The 27,826-nt window shown below is 39.1% G+C and overlaps 1 protein-coding gene and 3 non-coding genes across 8 annotated transcripts; all 4 read left to right on the top strand.

Moving 5' to 3' along the window:
• The first annotated feature begins 414 nt into the window (after positions 1–414).
• KANSL2 (KAT8 regulatory NSL complex subunit 2) lies at positions 415–19,272 on the top strand. 5 transcript variants are annotated; one of them, XM_081796149.1, is made up of 10 exons: positions 415–496; positions 1,048–1,306; positions 2,100–2,278; positions 2,827–2,941; positions 7,302–7,465; positions 7,691–7,857; positions 8,945–9,041; positions 12,604–12,857; positions 17,714–17,833; positions 18,505–19,272. In XM_081796149.1, the coding sequence occupies exons 2-10, from the start codon at positions 1,056–1,058 to the stop codon at positions 18,634–18,636; spliced, it is 1,479 nt and encodes a 492-aa protein (XP_081652275.1). In that variant the 5' UTR covers positions 415–496; positions 1,048–1,055; the 3' UTR covers positions 18,637–19,272. The 5 variants fall into 5 exon arrangements, with proteins under 5 accessions (XP_081652275.1, XP_060513773.1, XP_060513770.1 ...); XM_060657790.3 differs by having other exon boundaries at positions 7,302–7,469; positions 7,695–7,857; positions 12,604–12,755; XM_060657787.3 differs by having other exon boundaries at positions 7,302–7,469; positions 7,695–7,857.
• LOC132660486 (small nucleolar RNA SNORA2/SNORA34 family) lies at positions 9,133–9,269 on the top strand. The gene has a single exon (XR_009601826.1). It is a non-coding gene; the product is annotated as a small nucleolar RNA SNORA2/SNORA34 family (small nucleolar RNA).
• LOC132660487 (small nucleolar RNA SNORA2/SNORA34 family) lies at positions 16,634–16,766 on the top strand. Its single transcript, XR_009601827.1, has one exon. It is a non-coding gene; the product is annotated as a small nucleolar RNA SNORA2/SNORA34 family (small nucleolar RNA).
• LOC132660488 (small nucleolar RNA SNORA2/SNORA34 family) lies at positions 18,168–18,302 on the top strand. The gene has a single exon (XR_009601828.1). It is a non-coding gene; the product is annotated as a small nucleolar RNA SNORA2/SNORA34 family (small nucleolar RNA).
• Positions 19,273–27,826: the final 8,554 nt, after the last annotated feature.

Genomic DNA, 27,826 nt, shown 5'->3' with positions numbered 1-27,826 from the left:
CTCCGTACTCAAACCAACTGCTCACAAAAGAAAACTACAGCTTTTTCCTGTATAAAGAGTCAACTGTACCGTGATCCTTTGGCCTCTATATGACTGATTTTTTTTACCCGCTGTGTAGGGACGGTGAGGTAACAGCACCCTAGAACCACACAGCGGCCAAAAGTAGTCCCAAAAGTATACCGAAAGGAAGCCACGCTGTGACGTAGAAAAAAACAGCACCGCCGCGCCAAAGACTCCGGCAGCAAGATCACCCTCAACCTCACCCTCCCCGGGGCGGAGCTGTTGACTGACGGACAGGTCTTCTTAGCCACCCCAGCCGCGCTTTTTCTCAGCGCCCCGCCCCCCCAGACATGATAGGTAGCTGGCCTCGGCCAATGGTGACACACCGCCGTGGGCACAGTAGCCAATCAGGAATTGGGAGCCTGGAAAGGAGCAGGGGCCGAGTTAGAAGCGGCTGGCGCGGGCAGAGGCTTAGCGGCGCGGCGCGGCGGCACAGGTAACATGGCCGCGGTGCTTGATCTCTCTTCTGCGGTTAGGCTGCTGCTTCGCTCCTCCTGCCCTCTCCGAGTTGTTACTTTGTCTCAAACAGCCTGGATGTCGCTCTCCTGCTCTGGGCTCCCAGAAGCCAGATTCTCTGGTGCCCAGAGCCGGAGGACAAAATGGCGCTTGCACAGGCGGCCGAGGACGGGCAGGGCCCAGCCGTGAGCTCTGAGGCGGGCTGGGACAAAGGCGGCGTGCAAAGAGGCGGAGGCGGAGGCCGGGCGCGGCGCTGCGGCGTTGCCGCCACCGCGTGGGGCGGGCGCTCCTTCCTCGTGCGCCGGCCATGCGAGTCTGAGATACGACGTGCTTGTGTTCAGGGTGGGGGCGGGCATGGCGCAGAGGTTGAAGTGAGACAAATTGTCTAATGGCCTGGGGAGACCTGTGCGGAGGGGAGTTACAGAGCGTGACTTCTGCTTGTCCTTTGGAAACTATCTGCAGTCTGCCCGGATGTCGTAGAGCAGGAATTTTCGGGAAGGGTAAGGGCTTTTTGTGTGTGTGACCCTGCAGGTTTTGGTATGAACAGGATTCGGATCCACGTCTTGCCGACCAATCGGGGGAGGATAACCCCAGTGCCCAGGTCTCAGGAGCCTCTGTCTTGTTCATTCACTCACCGCCCATGCTCGCAACCTCGTCTGGAGGGGCAGGAGTTTTGTATTAAGCATATCCTTGAAGACAAGAATGCACCCTTCAAGCAGTGTAGTTATATATCGACGAAGAATGGAAAAAGATGTCCCAGTGCTGCTCCAAAGCCTGAGAAGAAAGATGGGTATATATGTGTAGATAATAATCTATGTCGTTTGTACTTTTAAAGCGAGAGGGGAGATGTGGTATATTGTGGGCTTGGGAATATCTGGGATTTTTGTAAAATTGGGGTTATGGATATATCCTTGGGGAGAAAAAATAAAAACGTTGAAAACTGGAGAGACCACTTCCGTTTGGTCCACTCAATTAATCTGTTTAGACCTTTTCTCTTGTCTATAAAATAAAGGGATATTCTAGATTATTCTTAACTCTGGAGTCCATGGCCCTGTGGGTCATCCCTGATCCTTGTTAAGTAATATGCAAAACTGCGTGTATGTGTATTCTGGTTCCCCAGAAAAGCTTTATAGCTTTCATCAAAGAAGCAAAAGTATTCACATAACTTGGCTAGTGAATTCTGCATGTATATTTTGGTTTTAAAATTGTGTCCCACATCTTCTTACCTTCAGTGGATTGATACTGAATTAAAGTGTAGAGTTGCCTTCCAGAACCAATTTTGAAAGATGAAAGAGGATCTCTTTGATTTGTTCTAAGATGATGTCAGCGTTTTTATAGTTGGAATGTTTTGTTTGATGAATGAAGCACCAGATTATGATACCTGCATTTCCCCTTAGTAATACCAAATGAGTTGACCTTGGGCTAGTTAAATTACTCTGCTTCACTGGCCTTTTTAATTTATAAATGAAGGTAATAGTAATTTTAATTTCCTAAAAATGATCTAAAGATTAGTGACAGTGAAAATGGTAGAACTCTTTCAAGAAGGGACCTGAGTATAAAATGTTAATATTTTGTCTTCTTAGGGTGTCTTTCTGTGCTGAACATGCCCGTAGGAATGCCCTGGCACTTCATGCTCAAATGAAGAAGACTAATCCAGGGCCTATGGGTGAAACACTCTTGTGCCAGCTGAGCTCCTATGCTAAGACAGAGCTGGGGTCTCAGACTCCAGAAAGTAGCCGCAGCGAAGCCAGCCGAATTCTGGGTAAGGATCTTCTCTCCTTAGAATGAAAAAGGAAAAAGTAAGTTAAAGAACTTATTTTGGTTTATTTAGCACAGTATCTTGAACATATAGGACACGTGATAATACGGTAATAATATAATTCATTGACAATTTGATGAGAATTCCAGCATTGCTATGTTCACCAGTTCTTTTCAGTTTGAAGTAGCCTGTGCTTGGGTTTACTTTCTTGACTTTATGACTGTTTCCTTCATAGCTGTTTTTATGCTTGTCTTTGTTAGGCAAGGTAATTTCAGGAAGCAAGAGTAATTTTGAGTTGACCTTTCTGTCTTTTTGAGGGCATGGTTACCTCCTTTATGTTATAAGTACGCTTACCTGGGTTGTATTTTTTAAGCTGACTTTATTTGCCAGTGCCTTTCTGCTAAAAAATTTTTTTGGGGGGGAGGTGGCGGGAGTTGTTTGTTTTGTTTTAAATTTTAAGGTTTGGGTTGATGTGTTAAGTAATCTAGTTTTGTGTGGTGGAGTTACAGAGGTGGGAAGTCTTAATGGCTGCTCTCCCTTCCTTGCCTCAGATGAAGACAGCTGGAGTGATGGGGAGCAGGAACCCATTACTGTGGATCAGACATGGAGAGGTGACCCTGACAGTGAAGCTGATAGCATAGACAGTGATCAAGAAGATCCCCTAAAGTAAGTTGTAACTCCACATAAGGCTTTTAAATATTTTTTGCAGTCAGTGTGTGGACTACAGTAATGCTGTTAATTAACTATAGTAAACTATTAATAGGTTAATAACCTAGCCGTGTTGAAGATAACTTAGTTATTTGTGAGCAGTAATAGCTTAATAGCTTCCGTATGTTAAAGTGTCCTGGTTCATCACCATCTTGCTGCAAGGCAAAATTTGATTCTTGTTTGGAAGTCTTGGAATTTGGGGAAGTTTTTAGATATCAAATTCTACACATGAGAAAGTATAGGGGAAAAAATAGGAAATTTCTTGGACATAGGAGTGGAAGGTTGGTTGAGAAATGGCTTAGATCAGTTAGAGAAGAGGAAACTGATGTAAGTGGATTCCTGGCTTAAATCTCAGGAACAATAATGTGATTGTATTTGAATACATTTTTTTCAGAGTTACATTTTATGAGTGTTTTTTTTTTTTTTCCCCCTGGTGGAAAAATAAAAAGATGTTCAAGAGTGCCCTTTGGTTTCATGGCTAAGAGAAACTGAGGTAGAAACCAGAAGTGAGTAATATGTGTATGTAATTATATCTTAACTAAGGTTCTACTCTTCATTTAACCCATGGGTCACCTTGGAGTTACAGAAACAAAAACATTGCCACTCAAAAGTCTCATGGTTTGTGTTTACTTGAGTTTTTTCTTTTTTTGTTTTCTTCATTCTTTTTGATTACTGTCTAATACTTCCCACTGACCATTTGCATAGAAGTATTATAAATAGTGGGAGGGGTAATGAATTTTTAGTCTGTTCATAAAAAGTCATTTAGGTTTACATTTTCTGAGTATAATAATTGCGTCTATTTTTCTTGAGTAATGTCAGTGTAGTCAGCTCTTCAGGAAGTACTTATTGGAAAGTTCCATCTAAGTAGTTTGCAAAGGAATGTTCGTTATCTAGTCATTATCTAGCAGAATTCTCTCATAGTAACTTCGGTTTATTTGGTTTATTTACTTGGTAACTTAATATCAAACATTCTTTCCCCCCCATTGTGCTTCTGGAAATGCCAGACTTGCTGCTTTGAAGAGGTATATGCTCTGTAGGGTCACAAAGTGACTGTCCTTTAGTATGGTAAATAGCTTTGAAGGTCCAGAAACTTGATTTTGTCAGTAGTAATCTAGAGTGGATCAGTCTCTTGGGGACACATTTATGCTAGTGTAGCTTAAAAATACCAGTTAATGAGAAGTATAAATGTTAAAAGGACTAGGTATTTGGTGTCAATTTCTCCTAAAAGGAACATTCCAAGGGGGAAAGTAAAGCCCCAAGTATGGTCAACTATTAGGCAACTAAATATAAGGCTTTCCTTAATTCCCCCATGAGATTATCCAAAAAATTTTGACCTCCTAAGATATTTGCATTTTTAGGGATGTAAATACAGTTGTGAAATGTCTTAGAGTATTAAATTTGTTAATGTGGTTGCATATTACTGTCTTGTTAAATTTGATAAAAGTATTTAATGAAATTCTTTGAATTTCATCTCTGGTGCCAGTGTCTTATTGTCACTAGGACCACTTTTTGAATCGTTAGCAATTGACAGCATATATCGTCTTCATTTGCTTGTTCCAGGAGGGTGCTTTTTGTATTGTTTATGATGTCATTAGAGATTTTATCCTAACTAGGATTAATATTGGCATAGTTTCTTTTCCCCCTTATAGGTATGTGTATGTGATTTCCCTCAAAGTAACCATTTACTTAATTGCTTTGTAAAAAGTAATCTGAGGGGCACCTGGGTGGCTCAGGTCATGATCTCACTGTTGGTGAGTTCGAGTCCTGCATCAGGCCCTGTGCTGACAGCTCAGAGCCTGGAACCTACTTCGGATTCTGTGTCTCCCTCTTTCTGTGCTTTCCATGCTCGTACTGTCTCTCTCTGCCTCTCAAAAAATAAATAAATGCTAAAAAATAAAAAATAAAAAAAAGGAATCTGAAAAGTCCATTTATAACAACATCCAGCACTGGTGAAGTTTTAGCCTATGAGTAACTGTTAGGGGCGCCAGGGTGGCTCAGTCGGTTAAACATCTGACTCTTGATTTCAGCTGAGGTCCTGATCTCAACAATGGTAAGATTGGGTGTGGAGCCTGCTTAAGATTCTTTCTCTCTGCCCCTCTCCCCCTCTCTGTCTCTAAAATAAACAACAACAACAGAAATAGCCAGCCAAGAAAAGTTAAAAAAAAAAAAAAAAAAGAGTAATTGTTCAATCGTTCCCTTTTTAGAAAGTAATTTTTATTATATGACTTCTACAGGCATTCAGAGTTAGTTTTGGTAAAGGTCATTTCAAGTTATTGAGTCTTCATTGTTATTAAAATAAATTTGGAGGAATGCCCTTAGATAAGAGACACTAATATACAAGGAATGTAAGATGATTCCCTCTTTGTTGAAGATGCAGTCAGAGGGGCGCCTGGGTGGCTCAGTCGGTTGAGCGTCTGACTTCAGCTCAGGTCACGATCTTGCAGTCCGTGAGTTCGAGCCCCGCGTCAGGCTCTGGGCTGATGGCCCAGAGCCTGGAGCCTGCTTCCGATTCTGTGTCTCCCTCTCTCTCTGCCCCTCCCCCATTCATGCTCTGTCTCTCTCTGTCTCAAAAGTAAATGTTAAAAAAAAAAAATTAAAAAAAAAAAGAAGATGCAGTCAGATAATAAATCTCTGACTTAAATTTATGAGTATCAGAGTAAGGGAAGTTGGTGCATGCTTTTATTAAAAAAATTTTTTTTTTAATGTTTGTTTATTTTGAGAGAGAATATTCCAAGCAGGCTCTGGCTGTCAGCATGGTTTTGTTTTTTTGTTTTTTTTTTTTTTAACTTTTTTAAATGTTTTATTTATTTTTGAGACAGACACAGAGTACGAGTGGGGGAGGGGCAAAGAGAGAGGGAGACACAGAATCCGCAGCAGGCTCCAGGCTCTGAGCTGTCAGCAGAGAGCCTGATATGGGGCTCAGACTCATGAATGGTGAGATCATGACCTGAGCCGAAGTCAGACGCTGAACCGACTGAGCCGCCCAGGCCCCCCTGTTGGCATAGATTCTGATGTAGGGCTTGATCTCAACAGCTGTGAGATCATGACCTGAGCCAAAATCAAGAGTCAGATGCTTAGCTGACTGAGCCACCCGTGTGTCCTGGTTTTAATAACATGATTTTAATAATTAGCCATGAATGTCTGGAACAGCCATATTTATTTATTTGTTTATTTAGAGAGATTGTGAGCAGGGGAGGGGCTGAGAGAGAGGGAGAGAGAATCTCCAACAGGCTCTGCTCTGTCAGCATAGAGCCTGACATGGGGCTCAACGGTGAGCATGTGACCAGAGCCAAAATCAAGAGTAGGGCACTTAACTGACTGAGCCACACAGGTGCCCCTGTTGTTTTGTTTTTTAATAACAACTTGCATGTTGCATGACAATGTTCATATTTAATAAGGTGATTGTCTCAGTGGTGAGTTCTTTTTTATTTTCTAATTTTTATTTAAATTCTAGTTAGTTAACAAACAGTGTAATATTGGCTTCAGGAATAGAATTCAGTGATTCATCATTTACATACAACACCCAATGCTTGGGGCGCCTAAATGGCTCAGTTGGTTAAATGACTAACTTCTGCTCAGGTCATGATTTTACAGTTCGTGAGTTCAGTCCCTGCATCGGGCTCTGTGCTGATGGTGTGGAGCCTGCTTGGGATTTTTTTCTCTCTGGCTCTCCCCCTTCTGTGCGCATGTGCTTTCTCTTTTTCTCTCTCAAAAATAAATAAGTAAACTTAAAAAAAAAAAGAGTCCATAACACCCAGTGCTTATCACAAGTGCACGCATTAATACATATCACCCTTCCAGCCCATCCCTCACCCACCTCCCCTCCAGCAACCTCAGTTCTCTGTAGTTAAAGAGTCTTTTATGGTTTCTTTCCCTCTTTTTTGTCTGTCTGTCTGTCTGTCTGTCTATCTATCTATCCAGCCAGCTATCTATCTATCTATCTATCTATCTATCTATCTATCTATCTATCCAGCCGTCCAGCCATCCCGCCATCCCATATGTTCATCTGTTTTGTTTCTTAAATCCCACATAAGTGAAATCATATGGTATTTGTCTTTCTTTGACCGACTTATTTTGTGTAGCATCATAATACACTCTAGCTCCATCCACGTTGCAAGTGGCATGATTTCATTCTTTTTGATGGCTGAGTAAATATTCTATTTATATATATGCCACATCATTACCTTCATCTGTTGATGGGCAGTTGGGTGACTTCTTGTTAAGTAACAAGGTTAAGTCTCACCTCTAACCTTGTGTCCTTTTAAGCTTGGGGTTTATTGTGTTTTCTTATGCTTTGCTGAATTCTGTTTCATTGTAGACATGCTGGTGTTTATACAGCAGAAGAAGTTGCCCTGATTATGCGTGAGAAACTAATTCGGTTGCAGTCTTTGTACATCGATCAGTTTAAACGACTTCAGCACCTGCTCAAAGAGAAGAAGCGACGTTATTTACATAATCGCAAAGTGGAACATGAAGCTCTAGGCAAGTTTTATGCTAAGTTCCAATAAGCTGTTGTATTGTGGGTTCAACATGTGCATTTGGTAGTACTTAGATGTATTTCTGTCTTGGTACCTGGAGTGAAAAATTTGCTTTTGAAGATGGCTGTCTTACGGCTAAAGATTTCCCAGTTTATTTCTTCTTAATTTGGGGAAGCCATCCTTCATTGGTTACTTGGCACATAGCGTCTTGACTGTTGTGACTCACCAGGTAGTAGTCTCCTGACTGGCCCAGAGGGACTTTTGGCCAAAGAACGAGAGAACTTAAAGCGTCTAAAATGTCTTCGGCGGTATCGTCAGCGCTATGGAGTGGAAGCCTTATTACATAGGCAGCTGAAGGAACGCAGAATGCTGGCCACAGATGGTGCTGCCCAACAGGTAATTTGTGTTTATACCTCTAAGGGGCATATATTTGCGTTGTTTACAAAGTCACAAATAGTCAAAATATTGTATAGTCTTGGCTCTGAAATCTGACTTAATTTTTAATTGGATGTGGGGTAAATTGAAAAGAGCACAGTTAAGTGATCATTCTTTTTTTTTTTTTTTTTTTTTTATGTTTATTTATTTTTGAGACAGAGACAGAGCATGAGCAGGGAAGGGGCAGAGAGAGAAGGAGACACAGAATGTGAAGCAGGCTCCAGGCTCTGAGCTGTCAGCACAGAGCCCGACGCGGGGCTCGAACTCACGGACTGTGAGATCATGACCTGAGCCGAAGTCGGACGCTCAACCGACTGAGCCACCCAGGCGCCCCAAGTGATCATTCTTAATTTGTTTTTTAAGCCCTTGGTCTCTGCCTCAATGATAATTCCATTTTTATCTGTTTTATTTGTTGAGGCTCCACATAAAACTACAATTAAAAAAAATTTTTTTAAATATTTATTTGTGTGAGGGAGAGAGAGAGAGAGAGAGAGAGTGAGTGTATGCAGGGGAAGGGCAGAGAGAGGGAGACACAGAATCTGAAGCAGGCTCCAGGATCTGAGATGTCAGCACAGCTCAATGTGGGGCTCAGACTCATGGACTGCAAGAGCATGACCTGAGCCGAAATCAGACACTTAATTGACTGAGCCACCCAGGCGCCTATAAAATTACAGTTTTAAAAAGTGGTTTGCTAGGGTGCCTGGCTGGCTCAGTCTTTGGAGCATGCCACTCTTGATCTTGAGGTTATGAGTTCAAGCCGTAAAAAGGGGGGAAGGGTTTCTAAAAGACAAAATAGTTTGAAAACCATTAGGCTGATCACATTCTTATAATCTGGAGAAGTATTTTGGATTAGGGTTGACTCATTATTTGAACATGAGGTTTTAACTTTTTTTTTCTTTCATATAGTCTTGTGAGTAAATTTGTCAAATATTGAGGGTTTTTTTTTTCTTTAGCCTTTAAGGGTGTACCTTACATGTTATAAGTTAGTATTGTCATAGATAACTGGTTGTATTTTCTTTTGAACGTTTATTTATTTTCTCCGTTTTAGGCTCATACGACTCGTTCCAGTCAGAGGTGCTTGGCCTTTGTGGATGATGTTCGATGTTCCAATCAGTCTCTTCCAATGACCAGACACTGCCTTACCCGTATCTTTTTTATTCCTTTCAGTTTGCTAGCTAGGCTAAAGGCTGGTGGGAATATCTTATAGTTTGCTTAATTGAAGGTCTTTGTTTTCCTTTGGCCCTGAATCAAGGCCAGCAGTTTGTCGAAGCTGTTGGTTTCAAGCAGGAGCCTAAAGAAATGTCTTTCTATGGTCTGTTGGCCATTTCAGAACTTTGGAAATGTAATGGTCAGTTCATTAGAAAGAAACATCTGAGTCATTAGAGATAGGTGTGGGCTAATATTTATTTGTTGTTGATTAATACTGGGATTCCAAACTATAGAGATCCCTGATAGAACTTGTTCATTGGAATTATAATACTGTTAAGTCCAGTTATCAAAAAAAAAAAAATTTACTGTGGGTTTTCCACCAAAAAAACAATAGGTTCTGAACTGTGACCTTCCTTTGAGAATTAATCTTTTGTATGGCCAATTTGTGTATTTTAGACTTTATTCAAATTGGAAGCTTATCTGTTTCCAAAAATGGAATGCTCCCACCCCTACCCTCCCAATTAGTTTGCCTTTGAACCATCATAGCATTTCTTGATTCGGCTACGAGGTCACGTTTACTATCAGGTTACAAGACTTTTTGACTTGTTTATTCGATTGTGAAAGTGCATCTTTATTATGGATATCGAGTAAGTTGCTTTCACAGTAAAGCACTTGTTAAATACTATTATCTAAAGGCATAAATCTTGATGGATTTCATTTGCCTGGAAGGAGATATAAAGTATATGGAAAATAAAATATCTTTTTAATAGAAAAAGGAGAACCTTTTCTTGGTCTTTGAAAAGAAGACTTTTTTCTATTCTATTTATTGAATGTTTTACTAGTTTATTAATTATTGCAATAAATGTCTGATGAAGGATTACTGTCCTTAATACACAAAATACTTGTGCAAGGTAATTAAAAACTATAGATAAATGCTCAAAACATAATTGGGCAAAGGTGGACAGATTTAAAAGTAGAAATGGCTAATAGTGGAAAAGTGTTTTCACTGTACATAAGTGAAATAGGAAATGAAAATTTTAATCTATGAATTTGATGTTTGTATATATATGATGTTTATTCAGTGAATTTCAGGTTGAGGTTATGGTGAAATGGATCCTTCTAAATACTGTCAGTGGGAAGATCAAGTGGCACAAACTTTTTAGAAAGCAGCTTGACAGTATTCATATTCTTTGATATGATAATGTCACCTCTGGGAATTTATTTTAAGGAGATAATCAAATGCAAAGACCAATATTTTTACATAAAACTTTTTCAACTAGAGACAGCCTTGAAATTCTCAGAGATGGGGAACAAAGAAGAAAATTATTATATAATATGGAATAGGTCAGGGGTTAAACATTTTATTTAATAAAATTAATGAGTGACATAGAAAAATGTTTGATAGTGACAAAAATAGGGTATGGAATTCCATATAATCAAATCCTGGGAGGGGAAGTAAAAATTGACTATTTTTGGATGGTGGGGTTGTGAATGCCCTTTATTCCTCTGCCTTGTACTTGCAGGTTTTCTTCAGTGAGCTTGAATTTATAAGTCAAAAAAACTCAATTTACAGATATTAAGGAGTATTTTAGATTTACAGTATTATTCTCAAATAGCTTATTAGAATATTAATATTTTAAAAAGCAGAGTTGAAAATGAAATGTATTTGAAAAGAGAAGGGAAGTATGATTTTTTTTGTTTTATGCTTTTTTCCTTTCCGCTCCATAGTTGCTTAAGTCACTTACCCTTCCTTAAGTCCTTCTCCCAGAGAAAGATGCGACTGCCATTGGGGACCTGTTAACTCTTTACTCTGGTCTAATGGAGACAGCACTGGACTGAAAGTGAAGGACCCAGACTCTAGTTGTAGGTCAACCATTCCCTTCTCTTTGTCTCTCTTGTCCCCATCTGAAAGGAAAGGGGGTGGAGGAGGATGGGGGGGAGGGTTTTTCCAAGATATATATATTGTATTAAATAAGAGACTTACGAAAGTTCTTTGAATTCCATGAAAAAAGTTCTGATTAAAACATTTAATTTAATGGATTGATCTTAAGTATTAATAATTTAATAAGATTGGGCTTTTTAAGCACATTGGAGACTGTTTAGATTTTCTTAAGCAATGCAAATCTGATTGTTCCTATTAGATTCATGTGCTTGTTCATTTGATTGTTCGTTTTCATTCAATAAATACTGTTTACTTTGTACTATTTACTGTTCTTTTAGAGGAGTGGTTCTCAACTGGGTGCCATTTTATCCTCATTTGGCAATGTGTGGAGACAATTTTGCTTGTTCTAATTCAGGAGTGACAGTGAGATGCTACTGACATCTAGTGGGTAGAGGCCAGAGTGTTGCTAAGCACCTGGCAGTGCACTGGGCAGCCAGTAACGTCAATAGTGCCAGGGTTGTGAAACCCTGCCTTAGATTTCCAAGAAGTGATTGTGAGAAATGGCTTATTCAAGAAGTTTTACTTGGTTTAAAAATAAATTGTATGTTAGATTTTTTTTAATTTTTAGGAATTATCACAAAATGTGGGAGAAAAGTTTACTCATAATTCTATAATCCTGGGTACATGTAGTTTATAGGAAATGGAGCTTTCTGGTTTAAAAATAAACCCACATTTGAAATAACAGTTGTCTGTTAATCTAGGGAAAAAACATGTAGTTAAGATTTCAAGAAGTGGTATCATTTGAGTAAAAAACTATTTCATAGAGTAACTGGAACTAAATTTTGTTGTTTTACCTAACCATGATTTTAATTTTGATTCATTTTACAGAGCTTCTTTGCCAACTTGGAAACTGGCCCTTTTCTGTTTTACTCTTAATAGAAGTAATTGTTAGTACTCCTGAAATGTTCCTGGAGTAGTTCCTTTCCATGGGAAATTCTATTTCCTTTCTTTCTGGGGGAGCATGCAACTCCTCTGCATTAGTACCCCCACCCCCTCAAAAGGGAAGGGGGCATGGAAATAAAATAAGTTTATTTTTATTGTCAAGATAAGATCCCTAGTTACTAGAGGTTCTATTTTCCCCAGTTCTCTGCTGCTTTAAGTATAAAACCTGTGAACAGTTTGGAAATAAAATTCAAAAAGTTTTTGTAATCTTTTGCCAGTCTGCTTAACAGAGCAGAAACATTTGTGTCTTGATTCTTGGAAGGAGGTGGTACCGCCTCTGCAAGCTATCCACCTGCTTTTGCCATAACATGTTTCTTCTGAATAGGTGTAGAGACCTAGAATTGTTATTGCTATTTGCTTAGCACTGTTTTCAAATGTTTTGCGTTTGACTCTCCTCAGTGAGAACAAGATTAATGTCTCTGGTTTAAATGACTGGGATCCTGAAGTGTAGATTGGGGACTAGATTTAAATTGCTGTTTGAGCTAGAATTAGATGCTAGTGAATGACACTTATTTTGAGAAGAACTTTAAAAATTGCTAACTGGGTTTGGTTCTGTTTCAAATGTAACCAGTTGTCTCCGTAGTCCACACCTTGAATTTTACATGGCAGACAACTCTTTCCTATTTTGTGCCTCCGATAGATCCATTTTATTTCCCTTGACCGTTTTTCTACAGATATTTGTCAGGACACGAATCAGGTTCTCTTCAAATGCTGCCAGGGGTCTGAAGAGGTACCCTGCAACAAACCAGTTCCTGTAAGCCTCTCTGAGGATCCCTGCTGCCCACTGCATTTCCAGTTGCCTCCTCAGATGTATAAGCCCGAGCAGGTACTGTCTGTGCCACACGATCTGGAAGCCGGCCCCATGGATCTGTACTTGAGTGCTGCCGAGCTTCAGCCCACTGAGAGTTTACCTCTGGAGTTCAGTGATGTAAGTTAGAGAAGCTCTGCTCTGGTTGGCCCTTGAGGCAAGGCCTTATTTGTTAATGGTGAGACTAGGTTAGTCTTTTGTGGCCAGGAGAGTTGATAAAGTTTTTGAAATGATATATGTATGGTTGTATTTGTATGTTAGCATATTGATTTAGAGACAGTTAAATTGGCAAGTTTTGCTGCAAGAATGATAAGGAAAATAAACTGTAACCTATGGGAAGTTGGAAAGTTAAGATTATGGATGGATTTGGTGTAGCCAGGAAATTTGGTACCCACAAGGTGAGTGATTCACTAGAATCTTAGTAATACAAATGGATTCTGAGATCTACTCTTGACAGTTGTAAGCTTGTGTTTTTGTTCTGTTGTAGTAAAGGTTTCATTTTCAGGTTAATGTGCCCTCCAGAAAATGACTGTAAACTTAGCTCTGGCTACTGGCTTTATTTTTGATACGTTATCATAGATTCTATTGTGAATGGACTAGAACAGCAGTGATCTCTTTATTTATTTTTATAGCCTTCTAAGTATGTACACTACTTTTTGAAGCTTGTTCCTCAATTGGTCCCAGCCCATAAACCCATCTCTGATTTCGTTTCCCTAATTAGCACTACCCTACTGTCTGACTTCAGGCATCAGTTGACACACCATCTCTAGCTTAGCACTTTGCTTAATATTTAGCCCTCTGGATAAAGGTCTTCATTATTTATTCTGAAGATAATTCTTCTGAATTTCATAATAAAAGGTGTATTATATATAACCATGTCACATTTAATGTGACAAATCTAAATGGAAGATTGAATATAGGTTTTAAGATTTTTGCAAAGGGTAGAAGCAAAGTTTGAGTGGCCTCAAGGGTATTGCTTGCTAAAAAAGGGGATATACCAGGACAGGGTAATATCTGAAAAAGATCCTGGGGCACCTGGGTGGCTGAGTCGGTTAAGCGTCTGACTTTGGCTTAGGTCATGATCTCTGACAGTGCATAGACTGCTTGGGCAGGATTCTCTGTCTCCCTCTCTTTCTGCCCCTCCCCAAAATAAAAAAACTTAAACAAAAAAGTTGCGTGCTTCTCCCAACTAAGCCAGCCAGGTGTGCTTGTTTTTTAAAATTTTATTTATTTTATTTTTTTATTTTTTTAATCTTTTTTTAACGTTTATTTATTTTTGAGACAGAGAGAGACAGAGCATGAACGGGGGAGGGTCAGAGAGAGGGAGACACAGAATATGAAACAGGCTCCAGGCTCTGAGCTGTCAGCACAGAGCCTGACGCGGGGCTCGGACTCACGGACCGCGAGATCATGACCTGAGCCAAAGTCGGCCGCTTAACCGACTGAGCCACCCAGGCGCCCCTAAAATTTTATTTTTTTAAAGTAATCTCTACACCAAATGTGGGACTCAAACCCACAACCCCGAGATATCTCTCTCTCTCTCTCTCTCAAAATAAATAAAAACTTAAAAAACAAAAGAATAAACTGATTCTAATTTTTTTCCATAACCCCCCTGTTTTGATTATGTATGGTTTACATGCTTATTAGACTTTGATTTTCATTACTTCATTTATAATAAAATTACAATTTTTATTATAATCTTAATTCTTATTAAAAATTTTTCACACATTTCATAGAATATGAAAACTAGAAAGGGACCTTATTATATACTTAAGTGCTTTCCAAATTTTTCCAAAGAGATTATGTTGAAGAGGGTAAATGAATACATAGTCCTAGATTGATAAGGACAGAGTTTGTCCGCTTTCCTTCATTTTAAATGTGAAGAAAATGCAGAGGTGCCCTTTTCTTTTTTCTTTTCTTTTTTCTTTTCTTTTCTTTTCTTTTCTTTTCTTTTCTTTTCTTTTCTTTTCTTTTCTTCCTAACTTTTAGTAACATGAGCAGCTTTATAGGATCTAAAAATTAACCTAATAAGCACATCACCAGATTCCTTTCAGGTACTAATGTACATATGTAGAAAGTAGCAAATGTATTTTATATAGATGTATTAGGTTAGTAAATTCTATATCATCTGATTTTAATTTCTTAGAACCATTTCTGTTTGACCTTTTTGCTTTTCCCTTTTCACCTGTTTTTGTCATCTCAGTATTGCTTTTTGGAGAATTTTTCACAAAACATTAGAGATTATAAGATGTGATCATAGGTGAAGCTTGACATTTAAGGAATCTTAAAAAATATTTTAAAATATACCATCAAATCTGTTAATTCTTATTTGTTGTTTGGATTTTTTAAAAAGAACGTATGGGAGCGGCGCCTGGGTGGTGCAGTTGGTTAAAAATCTGACTCTTGATCTCTGCTCACGTCACGATCTCATGAGTTCGAGAGTTCGAGCCCAGCACTGGGCTCTGCACCGATGGTGCAGACCATGATTGGGATTCTGTCTCCTCTCTGCCCCTCCCTGACTTGTGAGTGTGCTCATGCACGTGCTTGCTCGCTCTCAAAATAAATAAACTTAAAAAGAATGTATGAGAAGTAACCCCTTATTTTTGGGAACCCAGTGAGTTTTTAAGATGGACCTTTGACATTAGAGATTTAAAAATGATAAACATTCCATTTTGTACTTGAACATCTATTATGTTCATATTAATGTACTTTTGATAAACCATATTGGTCATTAAAAGTTAGTTTTATTCTTAATCTTTGGAGGTAAAAATTCTCCAGAAAATGTTGAAACAAAATCCAGTTTTAGAAAAGAAATTTTGTCCTATAATTCTGGATATATTTATTAGCATAAAAAATTTGCTGGGAAAAAAATGATTTCTTAACTGTATGAATTTCACCAAGCATTCTTAGCTTGTAACCTATATTCTGCCTTATACACCATTTCTATAACTTGTTAATAATTTCTGGTAACTTTACCAGAAGTTAAGAACTTTACCTATGGGAAGACCTGGTATTAGGTATTAATCTAGGTTAAAATTCAGTCTTTCATCTGGGTGTTATATTTGCCTGTTTCCTGTGCTTTGATCCAAGGATGTTTGGCAAGTACCTAATACCTTAATTCTATTACTTTGAGGTTCCTCTCTTTTTGTGTGTGATTTTTGAGATCAGAACAAAATATATATTCTTTGTGTCCTGATGGATTTATATCTCTGAATATTGCTGTTGTGATAGGCATTTCTGCTGATCCCTTCTTCCTCTCTTGTTTTAGGTTCTTTCCCCCAATTTTAATTCTTGTAACAGACAACATAACTATGTGAGAAAAGCCTTTTCAGTATCTATTTTGTTTTGAAGACATTTCCTTACCATTGTCGTCCTGAGATTTGGAAACTTTGTGGTGTACCACCTAAACGGGTTCTTTTAAATTCCATGTTAATTATTTGTATAATGTGCATATTAAAAGAATTGGAGAAAATAGTTCACAGGCTTAACCATGTGCAAACACTGGTTTCTGTGAATAGTACAGAAGTTTCTTACACATCTGAAATAGATGTTAGCCGGCCGTACCCTTTTCCAAATTTCTGCTTTAATCAGCTTTAAGTCTAGTACATTCTTTAATTATATTCTTTACCTTAATTGTGAAGTGTGATTAGCACACCAAAGAAAGGGAAAGGGTTTCATATTCTTAGACTTAATTTAAAAGCATAGAACTAAGCTTCTTGTGAAGCTAGATTACTGGAAACTTTGAGCCTCTATTGGGGCTTTGTGGGGCTAAGTGGATTGGGTGTAGGGGAGTAGAAACCCTTGGGTAATATTCACTCTTGTGAAGGGGAGGTTAGCAGTAGACTCTTGGTGGCATGAAAGTCAGTTTGACACATTGTCTATGGCTTTGCAATGCTTAGGCCCTGAATCAAGACCAGTGGTTTGCTGTAGCTGTTGGTTTCAAACAGGAGCCAAGAGTAATGTGTTTCTGTGGTCTGTTAGCCATTCAGCACCCCAATGGGAATGGCTAGTTCAATTGGAAGAACATAGTTTATAGAATTGTTCATACTTTTTCTCCCTTCCCCTTCCCCTTTTCCTTTTCCTTTTCCTTTTCCTTTTCCTTTTCCTTTTCCTTTTCCTTTTTTGCTTTTTTCCTTTCTCAGCAACTGGAGTATGTGTAAAAATCAGGGATTTGCTGTTTGGGGATAGGGACTTAATCAGAGTAGAATTTTGTAGTTCACTATGGCTGTTAGGGCATTGTAATCAAGCAATCTTCTATTGTCCAATTTTTTTTTTTTTTTTTTTTTTTTTTTTTGTAGTAAACTCTGTGTCCAGCATGGGCTACTCATGACACTGAGATCAAGAGTCGCATGTTACATCGACTGTGCCAGCCAGGCACCCCTCATATTGTCCAATCTGTTAAAGCAATATTTTAGTTTGTGATTATGCTGATTGTCTGTATTATATTCAACATCGGTGAATGTAGATCTTGATTACAGTTAGTCTTAGAGGGAATATGCTTTCTTTTTAATAGAGTTTCTTTGTAAAATATTTGTAACATGAAATTGACTGTTTCAACCATTTTTAAGTGTATAATTCAGTGGTGTTAAGTACGTTCACAGTATTGCACAACCATCACCATCTCCAGAACTTTCCCATCAGCCAAGAGACTCTGTGCCCATTGAACTAGAACTCCTGCTTCCTCTCTCCCTCCAGTTACTATTCTTTCTGTCTCTGAATTTTTCAATTTGAAAATATGGGTTTAAGTTACTGTAGTGGTCTGTGCTTTATACTCAGCAGCAAGGAAAAGTTTTTAGTGCTTTTTGGATCTTACCCCATTTGTTAGACATTTGGGGAAAATCTTTTTTTGATTAAAAGTAGGCAAGGAGGTGAGGGAACTATGGGAGAATTGCTTTGAGGTTTGTTGAAAAATATGCCAACTTAAGCTTATTGGTTCCCTTGGTGTTCCTGATAGGCTTTTCTCTTTCTTTTCCTAGGACTTGGATGTTGTGGGTGATGGTATGCAGTGCCCTCCTTCACCCTTGCTTTTTGATCCTTCACTAACCCTTGAAGATCATTCAGTCAAAGAAATTGCTGAAGGCTCAGTGGATATTCTGGCAAGTGAAGAACAACCCCATCCAGACACAGGTCTCCCTGCTGGCTATGGCTAGCATGTACTCCCAGTGAGTGGGGTTGTTATCACAAGAGGACTATAAGGTGCCCCAGATGGCAGTTCTCCAGATGGGCCCTTAGAGAGAACACCTGATGGACACTAGTCCCAGAATCTCAGCAGGAAACTGTTTATGTAGTTAACTAGAAGAGGTTAAGACAAGGAGTCTACATAAATGGTTCTTTTTAAAGGGAGGGTTCAGCACTGGAATTGTTTTTCTCATAGAGTATGGACAAGTAATGGGATATGGCTTCTTTCCTTGATTCTTGGGTGGGGTACCAGTGGCCCTGACTGAAGACTAGCAGTTGTATTATGCTGTTGGTTTCAAGCAGAGGCCCAAAGAACTATCTTCCTGTGATTTGCTGGCTGTTCTGGAGTCTCAGCAAAGAATGGCTGTTTCATTGGAAGAAACAACCCACAGTTCTCCTTCCCATTGGGAGAGCCTCAGGAATGCTATAGCTAATGACTGCTTACTCCCAAGGGTCAGAGATTGTTACGTATGGGGAAGAGCATCTGCTCAGAGTTGTTTTATGTCTGCTGTCTTGATCTTGATAATTCAGATTCATGTTTCAGACCCTAATGAATGGATTTGTAACCAAAGTGATTTTCTTTTAACAGGGCCAGATACAGATGGCTGGAGATGGGTGCAGATCACAGGGGTCTCGAAATTCTGAGAAAGTCTCTGCACCACTGCCTCAAAGTGGAGTGGCTACTGCAAATGGGAAGCCAGAACCTTCTTCTATCAGTTGATAGTTTGTTTTGGGAACCATTTGACTTTGGAGGATTTGAATTTTCCATTCTTTAAACAAATATTTATGACTCTCTCTCACTGAAGGACAACTCCGATTACGTTGTTTTTCCTCTGGGTTATTGAGTGCTGTAGTCAAACCAAATTTGGGGGGAAGGGACCAGTAGTATCTACAAGTTGTGGATGCCTTCTCACTTTGTGCAAGGAAGAGAGATCGGTGATTCATGTCAGAGCTGCTGGGATTGAGAGAGTATTTGGGACCATGCCTGAGGGGAGAGACATCTTTGTAATGGGAATTCCCAAGTCTTGGAATAAATCCACATAGGTGTTTAGGCAGGAGATGTGTGCCCTTCGGATATTGATGAAACCCAGTGTTTGATTTTCTCTATCTAATGGCTTGTGTTTTAGCCTTTCTTCACCTCTCACCTGATTGGATAATCTGAACCCCCCCTCAATCCTCCAGTGAACTCTGACCTATAACCTCTGAGAATAGCCCACAGGACTGGGCCCTCCTTAACCATCCATCTTGCTTCTAACCTATGTAAATTTCTGTAGTGGCTATCTTATGTAAGATACAATAAAAAATTATTGTATATAGTTTCTATTAAATGTTAAAATGTTATGAAAATGTAAAACAATCACTTGAATGCATGTTTTGTTTATATTTGTGAACATATATATATTTTGGAGTCCTTAGGGAGTTGTCTCTGATGGGAAAGGGAAAACAGGACAGATAAACTTCCTTTCCAAGAAGTAGATACATTTTCGGTAAATTGGTTTGGTTTGGAGGATAACATAAAAACCTGTAAGAAGTAGGTAGAAAGGGGTGGAATTTCCTTATTAAAGCCTACTAGTTCCAAGTATCTTCCTTATTTTCATCCTGCTCTCTGTGTCCCCTACTTCCACTTGCCTTTCTTTCTCCCAGTTAATGTCTGGTTATCATAGAATTCTCCAGAGCTTGGAATATATATATATGTAAAACTTCCATTGAAGTCAGGCCTGATGCTAGATCACTGAGAGAGACATAAGTTGTCAAGATCATTTTGATGATGAATCTAAAGATAGGGTTAAAATAGAAGTACATTTAGGTTTGAGTTACCTATGCTAGAAGTTATCTATTATAGGCCTAACTCAGAGGTATTGTGGGTTAGGTTCCAGACCACTGTAGTAAAACAAGTATCTAGATAAAGAGCCAGGTGAATTTTCGGGTTTCCCAATGCATATAAAAATGTTTATACTATAGTCTATTAAGTATGCAGTAGCATTATGTCAAAAAAAAGAGCATACCTAGTTAAAAGATACTTTATTGCTAAAAAAATGCTAACCATCATCTGAGCTTTCAGCAAGTCTAATCACTGATCATATATAATAATGAAAAAGTCTGAAATATTGCAAGAATTAAACATGTGACCTAGAGACATAAAGTGAGCAAATGGTGTTGGAAAAATGGTGCCAGTACATTTGCTCAATGCAGGGTTGCCACAAACCTTCATTTTGTGAGAAAACGCAATTATCTGCGAAGTGCAATAAAGTGAAGCACAATAAAATGAGGTATACCTGTAATTGTCCCTTGATTTTTGTCAGTTAAAGTGCTGCCCACCTGACTTACATTATTTAGTAGCCCCATGATCTTCACAGGTATTACCAAGCTCGGTCCTGGCCTCCAGAGAAGGTGCACTGAACTTAGTAATATTGGTGCCCTGCTTACCTGATGGCTTTGGTGAATGAGGATGTCCTCTGGGCCTCTCAAAATGGACCCAATTTGGCATATCCTCCTCTCTGCACCTTTTGATTGCTTTGCCTTCTGCCAGGGCAGTTCTGGCATTTTCATTTCGCTGAGTGCTTGCTATCATTTTTTCCCCAGGTTTCTGAAAGGCTCCCTGGAAGCTAGTTTACCCCATTCCCTGGGCTCCTGGCCAAGATGTTAAATCCTGAGTACTGAGGACATGCTCCCAAGTCCATGACTTACCCAGTTTTATGTTCTGGTGCCCTTGATTAGGCATACCCTTGGTATTCCCCTGCCTCCTACCAGTATATGCTAGCTAGTTCTTAGTTCGTTTGTGGTACAGTATCTTTATTTGACCCACTGCATTTCCAGCTGGATTATGCTGGGATTTAACCCTGGTTACTAGCCTGGCAGAAGAGAGATGAGGTTGAGGCAGCTTTGTGTGAGGAAGGCTTTAAGAGAGCCCGCCTGCATGAGGGAAGTGCTAGCTATTGCTAGGGAGTGATGGGCCACCTCTGCAAATACAGTTCAGGGAAGTCTGCAGAGCCAGTATTCTTGGGGGCTTCTACCCAGATGTGTTAATACTATAAGATCTCAGGTTTTTCCAATCAGGCTCCTGACCTTAGCATAAGTACTGTGGTTGAGCTTTGGAGCTTTTTTTTTAGAATTTACCTCTTAAATCTCAGCCCGTTACTCAGTTCTGGGTGCTTTTGTGCTACAGGTGAAAGAGGCCTCCTTTTAAGAAACCCCTTTGGCTCTCCTACTTCCCATTTATTTTTTTTTTCAATCTGTAATTACTTCTCCAGAATGTATTCATTGTGTAATGGGAAGTTTGTACCTCTGTCCACGGTCACCAATTTCCCTTATCCCCACCCCTGTCTCTGGCAACCACCAGTCTGTTCCCTGTTTCTGTGAATTGGTTTTTTTTAAGACTCCATGTGTAGGTGAGATTATACACTATTTGTCTTTCTCTGGCTTATTTTACTTAGCATAATGCCTTCAAGGTCCATCCATGTTGTCCCAAATGGCAGGATTTCCTTTCTCTCAGGAAGCCTTTTGACCAGTGTGTGGCTGGGATAAATAAAGATAGGTTAATGCCTTCAGATTCCAGCAACCAGGGTTGGTGTAATGGGCAGGTGATCATAGTCTCAATGTTTGAAATTAAGTTTCCTTTAAGAGGAGAGGATATTTTCTGGGTTCCCTGTTTCATTTTCCTAACACTTTGAGGTCCCCAACTGGCTCAGCTCCCCAGATCTCTCAACCTGCAATGATTGGCCACTTTGGTTGTAACCTTAGGTCACCAGGACTGTCACCATCGTAACATTAGACAATACCACCTGGCTTCACTGCTAGCCTCCATGGATGGTTCCATTTGATGGATGTATCTACCCAGCTTTTCTCAAACTTAGTCTGCTTAGTACCAGGTGTCACTTTGATGTCCCATGTTTCATCAGTTGACTAGGTATCACTGATGGAGCTGAACCAAAGATGTAGGGATGGGAGTGGTGGTGCCTAGAGAACGGATATAGCTGGAAAATGACTTCAGCTCCAACCCCAGTCATTCCTTCAGCTGATTAGTTACAGCTACCCAAATGTTCCTTTTACCTCTTCTACCTGTGTTTCATGGCTTAGTGAATGGCATACCATCCACCCAGTGACCAAACTGGAAATCTAGAAGTATTCCATTGTTCTCTCTTCTGCCCACACCTGATTGATTGCTATCACAATTCCTCCTTCATAATGTCCCTTGAGTTTGTTTCCTTTCTTCATCTCTACCGACATTACCTTATTTTGGGCCACAGGTTGCAAACTGATGACCTTCATTACCAGGTTTGGCCTATATGTGAGGACTTTTTTGCACAATTGTGAAAATAAAAAAGTTACATTAAAAATGTCTTGATAATTTGGAAGCTCTAGCGATACTGAGCAATATTCTTTTTTTGTTTTGTTTTGGTACAAAAAGGTGATTTTATTAAAGCATGAGGACAGGACCCGTGGGTAGAAAAAGCTGCCACTGAGCAATATTCTTGAATGAAACAATTGACTGGAGCCGAATAGTGTTTTTTTAGGGATACGTGCTTTTCATTTTCCACAGATCTCACCTCTCTCTTGTCTTAGACCCTGTCTGCTTCATTCACTTAATGTCAGGCTCCTACAGACATTGGAATTTGCAACCCCTCATTCTCTCTTGAGAAAGACAATAGCCCCCTACTCCTCTCCCAGCTTGAAATCTTACCCTTTTAATTTTTTTCTTTTTTTCTTTTTTATTTTTTTTCTATCATTTACTTATTTTTTACATCCAAGTTAGTGCATGGTGCAACAATGATTTCAGGAGTAGATTCCTTAAGCCCCTTACCCATTTAGCCCATCTCCCCTCCCACAATCCCTCCGGCAATCCTCCGTTCTCTATATTTAAGTCTCTTCTGTTTTGTACCCCTCCCTGTTTTTATATTATTTTTGCTTTCCTTCCGTTATGTTCACCTGTTTTTTATCTTAAAGTCCTCATGTGAGTGAAGTCATATGATAATTTGTCTTTGACTAATTTCGCTTAGCATTATACCCTCTAGTTCCATCTAGTTATGTAGTTGCAAATAGCAACATTTCATTCTTTTTGATTGCCGAGTAATATCCATTCATCCATTGATGGACTTTTGGGCTCTTGCCGTACTTTGGCTATTGTTGATAGTGCTACTATAAACATTGGGGTGTGTGTGCCCCTTCGAAACAGCACACCTGTATCCCTTGGATAAATACCTAGTAGTGCAATTGCTTGGTCGTAGGGTAGTTCTATTTTTAATTTTTTGAAGAGCCTCTATACTGTTTTCCAGAGTGGCCGCACCAGTCTGCGTTCCCACCAGCTGTGCAAAAGAGATCCTCTTTCTCCACATCCTCGTCAACATCTGTTGTTGCCTGAGTTGTTAATGTTAGTCATTCTGACAGGTTTGAGGTGGTATCTCATTGTGGTTTTGATTTGTATTTCCCTGATGATGAGTGATGTTGAGAATGTTTTCATGTGTCGGTTGGCCATCTGGATGTCTTCTTTGGAGAAGTGTCTATTCATGTCTTTTGCCCATTTCTTCACTGGATTATTTGTTTTTTGGGTGTTGAGTTTGGTAAGTTCTCTATAGATTTTGGATACTAACCCTTTATCTGATATGTCGTTTGCAAATATCTTCTCCCATTCTGTCGGTTGCCTTTTAGTTTTGCTGATTGTTTTCTTTGCTGTGCAGAAGCTTTTTATTTTGATGAGGTCCCCATTGTTCATTTTTGCTTTTGTTTCCCTTGCCTCCAGAGACGTGTTGAGTAAGAAGTTGCTGTGGCCAAGGTCAAAGAGGTTTTTGCCTGCTTTCTCCTCAAGGATTTTGATGGCTTCCTGTCTTACATTTAGGTCTTTCATCCATTTTGAGTTTATTTTTGTGTACGTGTAAGAAAGTGGTCCAGGTTCATTTTTCTGCATGTCACTGTCCACAGTTTTCCTAACACCACTATTTGCTGAAGAGACTATCTTTATTCCATTGTATATTCTTTCCTGCTTTGTCAAAAATTAGTTGGCCATACATTTGTGGGTCCTTTTCTGGGTTCTCTATTCTGTTCCATTGAACTGAGTGTCTGTTTTTGTGCCAGTGTCATGCAGTCTTGATGATTACAGCTTTGGAATACAGCTTAAAGTCCGGGATTGTGATGCCTCCTGCTTGGGTTTTCTTTTACAAGATTTGCTTTGACTATTCGGGGTCTTTTCTGGTTCCATATAAATTTTAGGATTGTTTGTTCTAGCTCTGTGAAGAATGTTGGTGTTATTTTGATAGGTATTGCATTGAGTATGTAGATTACTTTGGGTAGCATTGACATTTTTAAAAAAAAATTTTTTTTTAACGTTTTTATTTATTTTTGAGACAGGGAGAGACAGAGCATGAACAGGGGAGGGTCAAAGAGAGGGAGACACAGAATCTGAAACAGGCTCCAGGCTCTGAGCTGTCAGCACAGAGCCCAATGTGAGGCTCAAACTCACGGACCGCAAGATCATGACCTGAGCTGAAGTCGGCCGCTCAACCGACTGAGCCACCCAGGCGCCCCAGTATTGACATGTTTATAATATTTGTTCTTCCTATCCAGGAGCATAGAATAGTTTTCCATTTTTTGTGTCTTCAATTTCTTTCATAAGCTTTCTATAGTTTTCAGTGTATAGATTTTTCACCTCTTTGGTTAGATTTACTCCTAGGTATTTTATGTTTTTTGGTACAATTGTAAATGGGATCAATTCCTTGATTTCTTTTTCTGTTGCTTCATTATTGGTATATAAGAATGCAATCAATTTCTGTGCATTGATTTTATATCCTGCGACTTTGCTGAATTCATGGATCAGTTCTAGCAGTTTTTTGGTGGAATCTTTTGGGTTTTCTATACAGAGTGTCTTGTCATCTACAAAGAGGGAAAATTTGATCTCCTCCTCGCCAACTTGGATGCCTTTTATTTCTTTTTGCTGTCTGATTACTGAGGCTAAGACTTCCAATACTATGTTGAATAACAGTGGTGAGAGTGGACATTCGTGTCTTGTTCTTGACCTTAGGGAGAAAGTTCTGTTTTTCCCCATTGGGGAGGATATTAGCAGTGGGTCGTTCATATATAGCATTTATGATCTCCAGGTATGATCCTTCTAACCCTACTTTCTTGAGGGTTTTCATCAAGAAAGGATCTGTATTTTGTCAAATGCTTTCTCTGCATCTATTGAGAGGATCATGTGGTTCTTGTCCTTTCGTTTATTGATATGATGCATCATATTGATTGTTTTGAAGATATTGAACCCGCCCTGAATAATTTTTTAATGCATTGTTGGATTCAGTCAGCTAGTGTCTTGATGATTTTTGCCTCCATGTTCATCAGGGAAATTGGTCTATAGTTCTCCTTTTTAGTGGGATCTTTGTCTGGTTTTGGAATCAAGGTAATGCTGGCTTCATAGAAAGAATTTGGACGTTTTCCTTCCTTTTTTTTTTTTTTTTTTTTTTTTTTTTTTTGATTAGAGCTTCAAGAGAATAGGTGTTAACTCTTCCTTAAATATTTGGTAGAATTCCCCTGGAAAGTCATCTGGCCCTGGACTCTTGGTTTTTGGGAGATTTTTGATTACTAATTCGATTTCTTTACTGTTCATGGGTCTGTTCAAATTTTCTATTTCTTCCTGTTTCAATTTTGGTAGTTCATATGTTTCTAGGAATTTGTCCATTTCTTCCAGATTGCCCATTTTATTGGCATATAATTGCTTGTAATATTCTCTTATGATTGTTTGTATTTCTGCTGTGTTGGTTGTGATCTCTCCTCTTTCGTTCTTGATTTTACTTATTTGGGTTCTTTCCTTTTTCTTTTTGATTAAACTAGCTAGGAGTTTATCAGTTTTGTTAATTCTTTCAAAGAACCAGCTTCTGGTTTCATTGATCTGTTCTACTGTGTGTTTTTGTTTGTTTGTTTGTTTTGTTTTTTGTTTGTTTTTGGTTTTGATAGCATTGATTTCTGCCCTGATCATTATTATTTCTTGCCTTCTTCTGGATTTGGGTTTTATTTGCTCTTCTTTTGCCAGCTCTTTAAGGTGTAAGGTTAGGTTGTGTATCTGTGACCTTTCTTCCTTCTTTAGGAAGGCTTGGATTGCTATATACTTCCCTCTTAGGACCGCCTTTGCTGCGTCCCAGAGGTTTTGGGCTGTGGTGTTATCATTTTCATTGGCTTCTATGTACTTTTTAATTGTCTCTTTAACTTCTTGGTTAGCGCATTAAGTCTTTAGCAGGATGGTCTTTAGTCTCCAAGTATTTGTTATCTTTCCAAGTTTTTTCTTGTGGTTGATTTCTAGTGTCATAGCATTGTGGTCTGAAAATATGCATGGTATGATCTCGATCTTTTTGTACTTGGTGAGGACTGATTTGTGTCCCAGTATGTGGTCTATTCTGGAGAAGTGAAGAAGGTTCCATGTGCACTAGAGAAAAATGTTTATTCCTCTGCTTTACAATGAAATGTTCCGAATGTATCTATTAAGTCCATCTGCACCACTGTGTCATTCAAAGCCATTGTTTCTTTGTTGATTTTCTCTTTAGATGATCTGTCCCTTGCTGTAAGTGGAGTGTTGAAGTCACCTACTACTATAGCATTATTATCAATGAGTTTCTTTATGTTTGTGATTAATTGATTTATATATTTGGGTGCTGCCACATTTGGAGCATAAATGTTTATAATTGTTAGGTCTCTTTGGTGGATGGACCCCTTAATTATGATATGATGCCCTTCTTCATCTCTTGTTACAGTCTTTATTTTAAAGTCTAGATTGTCTGATATAATAAGTATGGCTACTCTGGCTTTCTTTTGGTGACCATTAGCATGAAAGATGGTTCTCCATCCCCTTACCTTCAATCTGAAGGTGTTTTAGATCTAACGTGGGTCTCTTGTAAACAGCATATAGATGGATCCTGTTTTCTTATCCATTTTGTTACCCTGTGTGTTTTGATTGGAACATTTAGTCCACTGACGTTTAGAGTGAGTACTGAAAGATACAAATTTATTACCATTACGTTGTCTGTAAAGTTGGAGTTTCTGGTGGTGTTTCTGGTCCCTTCTAGTCTTTGTTGCTTTTGGTCTTTTTTTTTTTTCCCTGTCTTTTCTCCCCTCAGAGAGTCCCCCTTAAAATTTGTTGCAGGGCTGTGTTAGTGGTCATGAACTCCTTTAATTTTTGTTTGAATGGGAAACGTTTTATCTCTCCTTTTATTTTATTTATTATTAAAAAAAGTTTTTTTTAATGTTTATTTAGTTTAGAGACAGCACAATCGGGCGAGGGGCAGAGAGCCAGAGACAGAATTTGAAACAGGCTCTGAGCTTTCATCACAGAGCCTGACGTGGGGCTCGATCCCACAAACCATGAGATCATGACCTGAGCTGAAGTCAGACACTCAACCAACTGAGCCACCCAGGTGTCCCTCTCCTTCTATTTTAAACGACAGCCTTGCTGGATAAAGAATTCTTGGCTGCATATTTTTCCAAATCAGCACATTGAATATATCCTGCCACTCCTTTCTGGCCTGTCAAGTTTCTGTGGTTAGGTCTGCTGCAAACCTGATCCGTCTTCTCTTGTAGGTTAAAGTCTTTTTTTCCCCTTGTTGTTTTCCTGATTCTTTCCTTGCCTGAGTATTTTGTGAATTTGACTACAATATGCCTTGTTGATGGTTGGTTTCTGTTGAATCTAATGGGACTCCTCTGTGCTTCCTGGATTTTGATGTCTATGTCTTTCCCCACGTTAGGAAAGTTTTCCCCTATGATTTGCTCACACAACACTTCTACCCCTTTTTCTCTCCATCTTCTTGGACCCCTATCATTCTGATGTTCATTTTTAATGAGTCACTGATTTCTCTAATTCTTAAATCATGCTCTTTTGCCTTAGTCTCCCTCTTTTTTTCTATTTCATTGTTATCCGTAAGTTTGTCGTCTGTATTGCT

Source organism: Panthera onca, chromosome B4 (assembly GCF_046562875.1).
Source record: "Panthera onca isolate mPanOnc1 chromosome B4, mPanOnc1 haplotype 2, whole genome shotgun sequence".
Classification (NCBI taxonomy): domain Eukaryota; kingdom Metazoa; phylum Chordata; class Mammalia; order Carnivora; family Felidae; genus Panthera; species Panthera onca.
Note: the sequence above shows the minus strand (reverse complement) of the source record. Positions and strands in the feature narration are given on the sequence as shown.

Excerpts from the sequence above, each read along its gene's own strand:
- KANSL2 (XM_081796149.1), top strand. The coding sequence starts at position 1,056 with ATGAACAGGATTCGGATCCACGTCTTGCCGACCAATCGGGGGAGGATA. Across the intron at positions 2,942-7,301 it reads GATCAAGAAGATCCCCTAAA|ACATGCTGGTGTTTATACAG; the intron begins GTAAGTTGTAAC and ends GTTTCATTGTAG. Across the intron at positions 7,858-8,944 it reads CAGATGGTGCTGCCCAACAG|GCTCATACGACTCGTTCCAG; the intron begins GTAATTTGTGTT and ends TCTCCGTTTTAG.